The sequence below is a fragment of the Candoia aspera genome, chromosome 5, assembly GCF_035149785.1.
Source record: "Candoia aspera isolate rCanAsp1 chromosome 5, rCanAsp1.hap2, whole genome shotgun sequence".
Lineage (NCBI taxonomy): Eukaryota > Metazoa > Chordata > Lepidosauria > Squamata > Boidae > Candoia > Candoia aspera.
This window is the reverse complement of record NC_086157.1, coordinates 92188244-92202337: the sequence shown is the minus strand read 5'-3', so window position 1 is coordinate 92202337 and position 14094 is coordinate 92188244. Positions and strand designations below refer to the sequence as shown.

The following is a 14094-nucleotide window of genomic DNA, read 5'->3' as shown; positions in this document are numbered from 1 at the left end:
AATCCACTATCAGAAATGACAATGACAAAACATTCCAAAATATTTCAAGACCCAGGATACTCTGTTACTCAAGTGGTTCCTCAGACTAGTATGTGTCCAATGCTTAGAGCTCTAAAAGACCTCCCAAGGGAGTAGAGTCATGATCTGATGACACTAGGGAAACTGATAGCCATGCCCATACTTTACCATGCTTTCTGGGATAGTGTCCATCATAGGTATTGCCTCAGGATCTGATAAAATGAAATGAGACATATGTGACCGAATGTAAGTTCTAGACAAGATTGAGCTGTCAAAAATTTTGGAATAAAGGAGTCAGGTCTTTAGTCTGAGATTTGGAGTAAGGTCTATGGGCTGCATCTGTGTTTGGCAGCAGAAGGCAATATGACCTGCCGCAGTCCTCAGAATATCTGGCAGTATTAATCTGTTGATAAACAATACGAATTTCCTCCTTCAGCCTAGAAAGCTGTAATAATTTTCTGCTTGTCATTGGGAAGGCAAGTGAAAAAAAGAGGGAAAAAGTGCTTATAATAATGCTCATAAATTGGAAATCTAGACAAGCACCAAAAATGAAATGTAGACCCATACAGCTTCAGCTCTTTTACTCCTAAACTTAGAGAGCAGGCAATCTAAATAATTTGTTCTGTGCAGGTCTTTATATCTTGTGATGAAGAGAAGGGGTATGGTTCCCCACTGCTGAATCTAGCAAGGAAGTAGAGGGAGATGCAGACATGGGTAACATAGCAGAATCATAGTCATATTCTGCTGAGGAATGGTTAGCCAGCTGAAGGAGTAGTGTCACAGCTACCCCAGAAATGGATGGAAAGAAGTATGAACCTATTGGTACCAAAGCAGTTGTCACAAGAACATGTGCTAATGTGACTGGCTGTGATGCACTCTCCAAAGATGGATGATGACAATGATGAACAACAGTATCCCTTCATGATATGGAAGTATGATGGTACTAACATGACAAGTGAAAACTTCATAGAACCAGAACACTGAAAATTTTGCAGCTGTTATGGATGGAAAGGCCAGGTTCTGGATGAGTAAACTGGGATGGAGAACAGAACCAATTGTAACAGTGAGGCAACTGAGTGTACCAAGACTGTGAAAGTTGATAATGTCTATAATGTGGTACTTGAGAAAGAAGAAATTGTAAAAACAAACATAGGCTTAAAAGAGATTGCATATAGGAGTAAAACCTCAACTAAAACTCAGGAAGATACTGGTCCTAAACCTCCCTTTCAGAGATGGAATCAATGACACAACCTTTAGCAGCTGCTGATTTCCTTCAGTAATACTAGTTTAGGAAAGGGCAGGCAAGATGGAAGTCAAAAGAAAACTGAAGAGAATCAGAACCCATTTATATAATGTGGATTAGAGGATGAAATTGGGGTCTCACCAGAAATCCTAGTTCCTGGAACTTTAAAAATAGGTTATTGGGCAGGCACAGAATTTATATGAGGGAGTCACGGACTATGGAGAAGAATCAAGATATTGCACTAGGGTGGAGAACCAGTAGGTGGCACAAGATCAATCACAACTGTATTTTTCTTCTTTTGTTGGATATAGCACTGAAGCCACCTCTAGCAAATATTTGCCTAGGCTATCAAAAAGCTAACAGCTGAGACAAATTAGAAATAATACTCTGGATTCAGAATCTGTACAGATATATTTTCTCTTGCACAACAGGGCTTTTAGCTGATTCTTTTAAACCATCACACTTGGGACTGTTATAGAGCTGCTAATAACGTGGCATGAGAGTGGTGATGCTGCAGTTTGGGACTGACAGGAAGCAGTGCTCTTCTGGATTGCAGCCAGTACTGAAATATATATCAGCTCTTTCCTTGTCATGAGAGAAGAAACATTAGCTCCATGCCCTGTTAATGGTCTGGTGTGCTGGCTAAAAAGCTCAGAACTTAATATGGCAGTTGATGCTTTTTAAATAAGTCTCTCATACTATATACAGCAGTGCTTTTCAACCTCGGCAACTCGAAGATGTGTGGACTTCAACTCCTAGAATTCCCCAGCCAGCAAGCTGGTTGGGGAATTCTGGGAGTTGAAGTCCACACATCTTCAAGTTGCCAAGGTTGAGAAACACTGATATACAGCCCTTAATAATCAGAATTAATGAGGCAAATTTTGAGAAAATATAATTACATTTCTTGGTGTATTACGTTTTTAATTAGTACCTTTCATTTTTTAAAATCTTTTTCTTCCTTGAAAACTACAGTCCAGATATGCCACCAACACCAAGCAGTTATTACACCTAGGTAGTTTTATTTAATCACACACTTTTCTAGTTGTAATGATTACATTAGGGGTTTTGAACAGGTCACATCTACAACATTCAGTAAGTTGGTGATATCTTATTAGTGTTGACACTTTTTCTACTTAAGGTTATACATGTCTCCAGTTATGGACTTCACTCCTTTTCAAGATTTTCAGACAACACAGAGAATGCATATGACTTCACTGCTCTTTCCTAGACATACTAAAACCAACAGGGTATTTCACTGCACAGATGTAATAAAGAAAATGTGGGGTGATTGACAGAGCAGTCTATTTCTACATGCCACATAAGTCCTAATTCCCCATCTACATCTTAGTGCAGAGAACTTGTAACTGCATCAAAAAACTGATTAGGAAAAATCTATAGTAGTGCTTGTTTCTGATCTTCAGTTCCATTAATTACAACTGAAGAAAAAGCATGGGCCCACTCTACCTATTCAAGAGACTTCTTACATTTTCCTTTGGAAAAGAAGCCCATATTGAAAGTTAGATAACCACAATTAGTAGTTGTAAAAGGAAGAGAAGGATTAGGTATTGTGAAATGAGACAAAATCTTATTGTGTACTCTTCAGCCATCTGAACATAATTAAATCCTGTCACAACGGCTATTATTTTTGAGTTCTAGTAATTAATGCTCCAAGTGTTCTAGCGCTCTAAAGGATAGACTCGAGTTTAAAACTCATTTCTGCTGTAAGCATATTCTTTATATAACAGATCGAAACAAAATAATCTGACAGCAACAGGTGGGAGGAGCTGTTAGATACAGTCCCTTCCCATATGAAAGAAACAGGGAAGGAAGGGAAACTGACAGAAGTGGAGGCTGAAAACTGTTACTTTGCTTGGGGGAGACAGACTGGTTTTCTCCGCAAGCCTGATCCTGGGTGTGCTTGTGTGTCCCACTGGAAGTGCTCTTTTTAGTCTGTAAAATCCATCCTTTTCTCTACAGAGAAAGAAGCTCCATTTTGAGTATTTCAGCAGCAGAACTAGTAAATAATACATTTAACCATCTTAAAATTGGCCATTCTGATAGCGATCACATACCTGACTGGGTACAGTACTATTTCATAATGATACTTATCTACAGCACTGTGGGCTGGCAAAATGGGACACTTTCCATCACATTTATTATATTTTGTACTGAAGATATGCAAGACATCGCCCAACAGAAGCAAGATCAAAATAATAAAAGTCCAAGTTATTGTAAAAACCTCCAGCACTTAGAAGCTTAGTTGCAAATAAAGCTGCCAGAGGACTTTTGTGTACTCACATAAGTATCTATCAGAATGAAGAACCTACCTGATCCAGGCAATTACTACGTAAATGTCGCAAGGCTTGTTGTATGCTCTGTGGAAGGGGTTGCCCTGTTCTTTGCACGTGAACTATTAAAGGCACACCAAAGATGTTCTTATCCTTGTAATCTGGAACCTTCATCCGCTTCATGAACTTTGGTACAGACCTTAAAAACAATTATTTATTTATTTATTTATTTATTTATTCTTTCAATTTATTTATATGATTATTGTCTGAGCCTTGTTATCTGGGAGGAATTTGAGATGGTTGATCCTGAGGAAGTGGACAGGGTCATTGTAGCTGTGAGCTCGGCCACCTGTGTTCTGGACCCATGCCCCTCCTGGTTGGTTAAGGCCTCCTGGAGGTGGCATGTGGCTGGGTCCAAGTGATGGTGGTCAATGTCTCCTTGCAGGAGGGAGTGGTACCACCTGCTTTGAAGGAGGCAGTGGTGTGCCCCCTTCTCAAGAGGCTATCCATGGACCCAGCCATGTTTGACAACTTTCATCCACTCTCCAACCTTCCCTTTTTGGGAAAGGTTGTTGAGAGGGGTTGGCACACAGCTTCAGAGGGCCCTGGATGAAGTGAATTATCCAGACCCTTTTCAGTCTGGGTTCAGTCTGGGGTATAGCATTGGTTGCACTTGGTAGTACATTCCTCACCAAACTGCCTCAACAGTAACATTTGAATGTTTTATTTATTTGATTTTTATCCCACCTTTATTATTTTTTATAAATAAGTCAAGATGGTGAACATACATAATACTCCTTCCTTCTTTTGTTTTCTCCACAACAACAACCCTGTGTGGTGGGTTGGGCTGAGAGAGAGTGACTGGCCCAAAGTCACCCAGCATTTAAGGTCGTGCTGCAACATTTCTATGGCATTTAGGTCTGGACTTTGACTTGGCCTTTCCAAAATGCTAAATTTATTCTTTATCAATTCTCTTGTATACTTGCTTCTAAATTTGGGATCATTTTCTTGCATGACCCACTTGCACTAGTCTCTAGATTCCTGGACAATTTTACACTGCACTCTTAGAATGATTTTGACAGGGCAGCCATTCTGGGAAGATTCAGCGTTGCCACAAATCCCCATTTCAGGACTGTATTTTTGACTATGATTGATAGAGACCCAAAACTTTAGAAATAATTTTGTAGGCTTTTCTTGGCTAATAAGTTTCAATGCCTTTTTTTTTTACCAAGAACAAAAGCAAAAAAAAAAAAAAATTCTTCTGAGTGGGGCATGACTTGCCTCTGGAGTCCATATGGTTAGAACTTTTTTGTGATGAGGACATCCAAAGTTCATGATACATATATTGCAAGGCTGGCCCAAAATGAGTTGTGATTGATTAATGTAGTACTCAGACACACCTGGCCCTCCTTATTCCTTTAATTGATCTGGCTGAAACTACAGGGGTGATTATTCTTTCATGCTGGCATGTTGCCTGTTGGCTGTTCATTGAAATAAATGAAACAAGCACCAAACTGTGGGATTATTTGTTCACTTGCACTCCTTCTCTAGATCAGTAGGACTTACATGAAGCTCTGATAACATGCAGTGGAAGAAATATGCAATAATTCAGACAATCCAAAAGGGAGTACGTTTTCACAGAATTGTAGTTATGGCAGAGAAATGAGAATCAAGAGCCCTCTAATATCTGCCAGGCTGGAGTTCCAACCCAAAAAATTCTTAAAACTCTGTTCAACCTCTGACCACAAGTACATCCATTGGAGGCACAGAGGACTTGGAAGAAATGGTTAAATTCTCTCTCTTGATCATGGACTTGCAACAGACTTTTTTCCCTAAAAGAAGTATGAGAAATGTATTGACCTATTTATCATCTAATTTAGCTTTTATTAAGCACAGGATTATACAATCAGTGCTCTACATGTGTGAAACATTAGATAGCTCTTGCTCATAAATTTAATTCTTCTCTATGTTGGTTGGGGATTATGGGAGGTGTAGAACACATTTGAAGGACACTAGTTTTGGAAACATTTATCTAGGTGATGCTTGCATTTGTTATAAAACACTAGTTATGAATCTTTAGATATTTATTATTGTCTGCCTTATTTTATGTGATTCCAGGAAAGTAGTAAAACCCAGATATTTTTATTAAATCCCTAATAAGCTATCCATATGGCTGGCAGACTACAGTAGGTTTAGTGGCTTGAAAGGAATAAAGTCAAGCAGAGATCTAGGTTTGATAAAGGAGTAAGCAAAGATGAAAAAGGGAAACTTATACCTGGTAGAGGGTATGTTTTATTCCTAAAATATATGCAGGTTTTACATTTTACACATTTCATTATTTCACCAATAATTGCTTATGGCAATGAAACATATTCACCACTTAGTTCAATTCACTTCTTCAGCATATGTGTGACAATTTAAAATTCAGTAAGTAATGGCAGAAGATTAAACTTGAAAGGATGTATAATTAATTATCTCAAAGTAGCTTATGTCCATAATCTCAAATTGCATGATTTATCATGAGTTATCTATCATTTGTAAAATTACAGCAAATGCTGGGTGAAGCTTAAAACGATGGATTTTGAATAACTTTTCAGGGATATTTTGTGCTCTGCTTCACTTATTCTAATTTCTATAGAAAATAAAGGTCAGCAAACATATACACACATGCATTCATATAGTGAGAAATGTAATCTAAACATTATGAGAAAAAGGACAGTTGTGATCTTAAAAAAAACCCAATGTGGTGGCTGCAGGAGTTGTGGCGATGATTAAGAGGCTCAGAATACCTAAAGACAGTAAGAGATGTGTGGGATTGCTCAAATGTGCATTATCTACTCCTGTCATGCTGGAGAAAGGAGTTAAGAAAGCAATTGCTCATTTTATGAAGCAACTACTGTATATTTGGCAAGAGATACCACGCTTTGCATCTAGAACATCTCAAGTTCAGTACTAGCATCTCCAGTTTAAAAAGAAGCAGATGACGGCAAAGATCTTGATTTGGGATGTTACTGCCATTCAGAGTTACCAGTCATGGACAACATGGACAGAAAGTCCAGCTAGTAAATATGTCTAAGCAAATAATCAAAAAAATCACTTGCTATAATGCCAGTCCTACTATTAGCCAGAGAATGCGCATACTTGATCCATCTGATTTTAATTTTATTTTTAGAATCTTTAAATGCTAAAGAAAAAAGCAGAACGGGAAGCTGGTATGTTACAAAATAAAGTACCAACCTCTATAATAAATCATATTCTCAGTAATGCTGTATCTCCCCATGTAGTCCCATATTTCCATTAAAAATAAAAGTGGTGGGAGGAAAAGCCAAGTGCTTTGTTAGGAAGTATGCTGATCTGCCCAGAAATAAAGGAAAAGGCTAATATAGGATGATGTAGACCATCGTGTAAGGTTAAAAGGGTTGGTAGCATATCTTTAGTTTATCTTGACGAAATGGATGTTTGTGATCAGCCATATCAATCATGGTAGCCATGACTTGTCCTTACCATTCTAGATGTCCCCACCAGCCCAAACAATTGCCTGCCTCTACTTTAGCAGATTTGAACCACTCATTTCTGCCAGTAGATTCTACAAAATCTACTGGCAGAATCTACTGGCAAGCCACCAGTTCTAGCAATATATGCCGTATGGAACACTGCAATTACTTCAGTGTTTTCCCCTTCCCTCCTCTTGATTTAACTGTATGACTGCTTCTCTCTATAGAGTGTGCTCTGTATGACTGCATAGCTGTATATGTTGTAGCTACAGCTAACACAATGGAGCAATGGTACTATACAACTCACTAATTAAAATCCCATATTATTATTTCAGGAAATTTTGATTAAATGTTGCATGTGCTTATGATTTTCTTTTCTTTCTATACAGCTTTACACAAAAAGAATCCAGCCAGTCTTGTGGAATTACTTTCCATGCTGTGAGATTATATCTTTCATTGTTTTTTACTGCACTTGGCTGTAAAATGAAGGTAATAACCCTTAGCATTTCACACGGCCTACTTAAATGCCAGCTAATGCCATGAAGTTATTTAGCTGAAATGTGCTACATTAGAACAAATATTGAATTTTGAATGTCAAATCTGAAGCTGTGTTACAAAGAGAGCCTAAACTGTATAATCCATAATGTCGAAGTGCATGCCCAATGAATTTTATGGGATCAAATGCCTTTACCTCTTGAAGCCATGAGACATGAGACAAGGGATTTGTGTGAGACATAAGAGAACAGATTTCAGTTAGGGCATGCATTGGATTTGGTTGTTTTGAACCAATTCTCTGGCTTCATGAAGCAGAAGCACAATCCTTGCTAAGGAACTCAGACTGAATTAGGACACCGAATCAGGGCAAAAGTCTTCATGTTTTATTGGAAGCTTATGAGTGCTGTAGAAAGAAAGGTGCTCTAGCTGAAAAAAATCCTACTTTTACCTTTTGTTTCTCTACAGGGCAACCGCAGTAAGGAGAGGAAGTTAAAATAGGAGTGGAACTGAGTGACTGACAGGTCTGACTTACAACTGCTAATTTTTCTTGGAGTACACACTGAATGAAACGCATAGATTAAAATGTTATGACTTTGGAAACACGCAACAGATTTTTACTAAAGATTCTCATACTATTTTAAAAACATAATCTATATTGCATAAGTGACATATTAATAATATTGAATTATTTAATTCTACATCTAAATCTTAATTTTCATTTTTAATTTTAATTCTAATTCTAAAGAGCCAGTTTGGTGTAGTGGTTCAAGTGCCAACCAAGAAACCAGGACACTGTGAGTTCTAGAGTTCTAAGAACTGTGAGTTCTTAGCCATGAAAACCGGCTGGGTGACCTTGGGCCAGTCACTCTCCCTCAGCCCAACCCACCTCACAGGGTGGTTGTTGTGGGGAAAATAGGAGGCAGGAGTGTTAAGTAGGTCCGCTGCCTTTAGTTTACCAAATAAATATATATGTTTATCCCAAAGATAGATAGATATAGATAGATACAGATACAGATATAGATAGATAGTAGGAGAAAAATCTAATAATCAATCAATCAACTCATAGCAACTCTGGCTGGCATTCAAGATAAAAAGAATACAATCCAATGCAAACAAAACAGATAATAGACATTAATGGATTAGATTACTAACTATCAATGCTAATAAATTATTTTAGTCTTGTCCTATCAGCTGTGTGATCCAGGAATAGACTATCTGATTTAAGGGGGTGTTGAAAGCTGTGATGTGAGCAAGCATTCATGCTCTAACGTTACTTTTTCTTTTGGAATCTAGGACAGTTCTACATAATTAATGTAACTGTACACATGTGTGAAACATGCTTTGCAAATATGATCCTCAATTCAATTGAAAAGAATTAAATTGTTGTAAAATAACCATTATTTATCATTTTTTCCCAAACATTACCCAGTCATTACAAACCTCCCCTTACTAAGCTTATTCTCCATGCCAAATGTTATACTGATGAATTTTTTTAAAAAAAAAAAATTATGATGAATATTTTCAGGCTTTGTACCTAGAGAATGTTTAAACTATAACACATACTTACCATGTCCAGCCGTGCTTGTTTGACATGGAGTATTTTTCCATAATTGCTGTAAGACGAAGCAGGGAAAATTTTTGTAGCAGATTTAACTGAGCAGCTGACTGATTGCTGATCTGCAGTGATCCTAGGGCATGGCTAAGTTGGTGGGAGATCTGGAAGCTGTGCCAACGTAATCGCCTTTACACATACAAAATAAAATATAATTGAATAAAATCTGATTGTGGTGATAGGTTTGATTCTTATAAAATCTGTGCAGGTTTAGAAGACCTTGTTCTACTATTAGAGCAATTCCAACATGAGTCTAAAAACTGCTTTCATCTTACAAGATTCTTTTAAGAAGTCTACTTGTTTTAGAAACGTAACAGCAATGTTGAAAGTTTACAAAGTACAAAACTGTCATCTCTAGTAAATTCCACTTGTTCCACTAAATGCCATTCACTTCTTTGGCACCTATCCATGAGTAAACAGATATGTAATCTTCAACAGCATGATTTACTCATTCCTTTTCTATGCAAGCACAATGGATTCAATAAGTCCAAAATATTATTTTGTTGAATAAAATATAATCTAAGATCAAACGAAATTTTTGACACTGATGTTAAAAGACACTTTTCTGTTGCTTAGACAAAAAGGGGATCTCCAATTCCTTATTCCATTCAGTCTGCATATCAAATTGGTTTATCAATAAATAATTGTGGGATTCTTCTCTCATAGGTTTTATTGATCACCTCTAATAAATTAAGTCTCTTGGAAGCTAAAAATCCACTGATCCAAATTGAGTTATCAATAAATGTTGTAGTTATTAATATTGCCAGTGGGTGGCAACAGCCAAATTGTATTCATCCTTTAACACAGGAAATGATAAAGATCATCATTATCATCCAATAACTGATCTAAAGTAAAAATCCCAGCATCTATCTATATCTTCCATATGATTTTTTTAAAAAAAAATCAATTTCAGCATCTGGATTACCCCACCGTGTCAATTTGGTGTAAAAAAAGGGTCAAAATGCAATTTTCCAGAAATTTCAAACCGATGTATCAGTGACAGGAGATATTGCTAATTCATTATATATTGAGCCCAAAACAGTCCATCTAACTAAATGTGGTATATACAAATTTTACAAAAGGGCCCAGGAGGGAGAATTTATACTAAAGAAAGATGTGCAAAATCTGATACTTGTTAAAAAGGTATGCATAATGCTCTGATTCAAGATCCAGGAAACCAAAGCCCCTATTTTTAACTGCATCTTTTTCTAAGTTAGCTTTGGAATTGAAAAATCCAATAGAAATGTACAGAACAATCTACTGAGTTTTTGCAAATGTTTTCTGGATATGTGTATGGGAATTCTATGCAAAATATAAAGTGTCCTAAGAATAACATTCACTTTTAAGATTATTCACCCAATCCTAAAGCGTAAGGCTTTCAATATCCAAAGAACTGTAATTATTTGAGAAATGTCATGTGGAATAATAATACCTAACTAGTTCATACATTCAGTGCATATATGAGATGATAATTACACACCTTTTCCATTAGCATCAATTCCAAATTAAACGAGTTAACAGAATATCCCACAATTTATTCAAACACATTAATCAAGTGCATCAGAATCAGAATCAATGAAGTTCAGAAATAAACAATAAAATGCCATCGACATATAACACCAATTTTATTCTAATTAGTGAAAAATACCATGAATATTATGGTCTAGTACAGTAGTTCTCAAACATTTTGGTCTCGGGACCCCTTTACATTCTTAAAAATGATTGAGCACCCCAAAGAACTTTGGTTTATGTGGGGTATATCTATCAATATTTACTGTACTGGAAATTAAAACAGAAATTTTAAAATATTTATTTATTTGACTCACTCCTGAAAGGGTCTTGGGGACCCCAGGGGTCCCCAGATCACATTTTGAGAACCACTGATCTAGTATAATAGTAGAATCTAAGGGATATAAACAAATATCAAAAAAGAAATTAGACATACTTGTCTAGTATCTTTATAGAGTGACCAAATAGATGCAAAAAGACCTTTGATCTTCACTTTGGAATTGGGGGCTGCATATAGAATCTGGACTCATTTGGTAATTTGCATTTGGCTATGGTAATTTACAAATACTATCTATGACTTTTATCAGAGACTTTTCCCATATCAAACAATATAATGTCAGCTTTGTCTTTTCTGTTTTTGCTCAAATCAATCAAATCCACCCACTCACTTTTGCCTTGGGCACTATCCACTGTTTACTTAAGTCTAGCCCATCATGTAGTTAAACCTTACTCTCAATCTCTGAAGTAAACACGATTGCCCATCTTTGGCCTCATTCTTGTAAAACAACATTTCAAATAGCTGGAAAAATTCAAAGAGCTGTTATCCAGAGACTCAAATTCTTACAGAATGCTGTAATAGTTGTTGTTGTACTGACCATTTAAGTTGGCAATACATTTTAGTGGAAGATTTTATGGGACTACTTAAACTTAAAATTTAAACTAAATTAAACATTACACTGTGTATTGCAATTTATTGCTATGATTTTGATATACCTTATGCTTCAGAGTTACTTCTGCAAAAACAACTACAGAATTGAAAAACAGCATGTTTTAATTCCCCCATTCCCCATTCTTAGTAAAGTGTGATCTGGTACAAACCTGTTTGGTCTAGTAAGAGATGCTCCAACACCAGAGTCTCTTCTTTCTCTGACACCAGTAGCTTCTGATTCATTGAGAGATATCCCATCTCGGTCCATATCACTTGGGGTTGTCTGGCCATCAGATACTGAGTTTTGTTCAAAGTCTAATGAAATTTTACTTGGTGACTGATATGACAATGACTCACATTCACCAACTGATAAAGCATTATTTTTTGGTTCTGCTAATACATTTTTTGACCAGTCATCAATAGATTCCTGAAGCCCACTGACATGTTGCAAAATATCATCCAGATGAGGAAAAAGATTTTCCCTTTCCAAGTCCAGAAGATCCCCTGTGCTGGCACATAAATGAGAACCTGGAACATTGTCATAAATGCTAACTCTACTTTCCTTTGAACAGGAAACAAGGGGCCTGGGTTCTTCAGATGTTGCACATGTCTTCTTGGTTAATGAAATACCATCTCTTCTCCAGTTCATGACATTGTTTGTAGGAGAGAGACTTTCAATAGAAAGTGCCTTAGGAAATGTTCCTGGCTTGTGGTCTTTCGGAATATGAAATATTAGGTTTTCTTGGGAGTGAAATTCATTTTTGCGATTTTGATCTATCACTTGCTTCAGTGTTGCTCCTGCAAGAACATCCAGGTCCTCTAGGTACATGCCACCTCGTTTATTTGCTTCATGGTGTTTGCGTTCCTTTAAGGAAGGAGTGCTTATGGCATCGCTGCTAATCTCCAGTTGGCTGCTCTCGCTGCTACAGTTGGCAGAAGAGGGAAACCCTTGTCTGATTGCATCTTGGATTGCAACTGTTTCATTTTGGAGGTCTCCATTCCCTATTTGCATGCACTGCATTTCCTTTAAGGTTCTGGGCTCATGCTGTAGAACAGGTGTACTAATGACTAAGACACCAGTCCTTCCAGAGCCCTTTAATTTTCCATGTGCTCCTTTGGGTTTTAATGTCTCCATGCGCTTCAGAAAGGTTTTTGCTCTAGTTCGTGTTGATTTCTCATTCCTGAAGTTGGGCAAGACTTCTGAAAGCTGGGAAGGAAGACCACCAACTGAAGGGGGGCCCTGCACAGAAGTGTTTTCGACACAGTATTGTCCTGAACAGTTAGTTTCCCTGAGGAGGCATGTGACTCCAGACTGACTCCTATGGTCACTTCCTCCACTGCTCTCACTGTGAATAGATGATACCTCAGGCTCACTCAAATCAGTAAGCACACTTTCATTGCTGGTTGTGATTTTCATTTTAATGTCCCCTTGAAAGTCATGTTTGCCTGACGGATGAATCAAGGCATCAGTGTCTTCCACCCGAGACCATCTGTGGCTTGTTCTTTGGAAAGTCCATTTGTTACTGATGGCACAAAGGTCTTCTTCATCTGAATCTTCACTCTGAAAAACAGTGCATAGCACTTAAATATCTATCTATCTATCTATCTATCTATCTATCTATCTATCTATCTATCTATCTATCTAAACAAGCCTCACAGATATTTTTAAAAAATACACTAGAGTACAGCTTTCCTTTCCTCACTTTTCAAAATATCAATAGAGGTTTTGCGATGCAATATCATTATCTTGCAACATTAGCTCACTCATAGATCCATGGGTCCAAGAATGTACCTTTCTTGTCTGAAGAGAATTCATGGACATTTACTGGGGGAAATAAAATGAAAACTGATGAAACTGATTACCTAAAAGACATCATTACACAAATTCTAACTGCATGACACTATTCCATGTGATTAAGTGACATGGCATTTTCATTTATATGCTATATAAATGGAAAACAGTTTAATTCTTGATTGGTTAGCAGCTATTCAGATTAAATATAGGGTCCAAATCCAAGCCTTAATTTAGAAAGTGTAGACACGTGAGTTTTGTTATATGCACATTCAAATTTTTACTATCAATTTTAGAAAGGGGAACTGATAAACACTTTTTAAAATTTTCTGGTAGTAATGAAGAAATTCCCTATCCCTTCCTCCCTCCCTTTGTCTCGCTTAATATCAAAATAACACATATGCTAAGACCATTTCAGTAGACAAATAAAACTGCAGATTTTCAGAATGGTAAGTACAAGGACCAGCAATGTTGCATGAAAAAACATGCATGTGGCTAGTACTTGGATTTTCTTTTTGTTCCTCAATATTTGGGATATTTTCCTTTCCTTTAGTTCAATTATGTTAAGACTAACAGCAAAAACTCCCTTCCCTTCCCTTCCCTTCCCTTCCCTTCCCTTCCCTTCCCTTCCCTTCCCTTCCCTTGAACTAGATAATTTCTCTTCAGAACACAGATGTCCACATAATATACAAAAGAAATGTAATTTCAATGAATT

General features: G+C 37.0%; 1 protein-coding gene across 1 annotated transcript in view; it reads right to left on the bottom strand.

Annotated features, from left to right (window-relative positions):
- The window catches only part of STARD13 (StAR related lipid transfer domain containing 13), an 87672-nt gene that overhangs the window by 17519 nt on the left and 56059 nt on the right, over window positions 1-14094 (bottom strand). The window contains exons 5-7 of the mRNA XM_063305701.1: window positions 11758-13148; window positions 9106-9279; window positions 3589-3748 (exon numbers count right to left, since the gene is read on the bottom strand). Of these exons, the coding sequence (XP_063161771.1) occupies window positions 3589-3748; window positions 9106-9279; window positions 11758-13148 (1725 nt within the window). The remainder of the gene's footprint in view (window positions 1-3588; window positions 3749-9105; window positions 9280-11757; window positions 13149-14094) is intronic.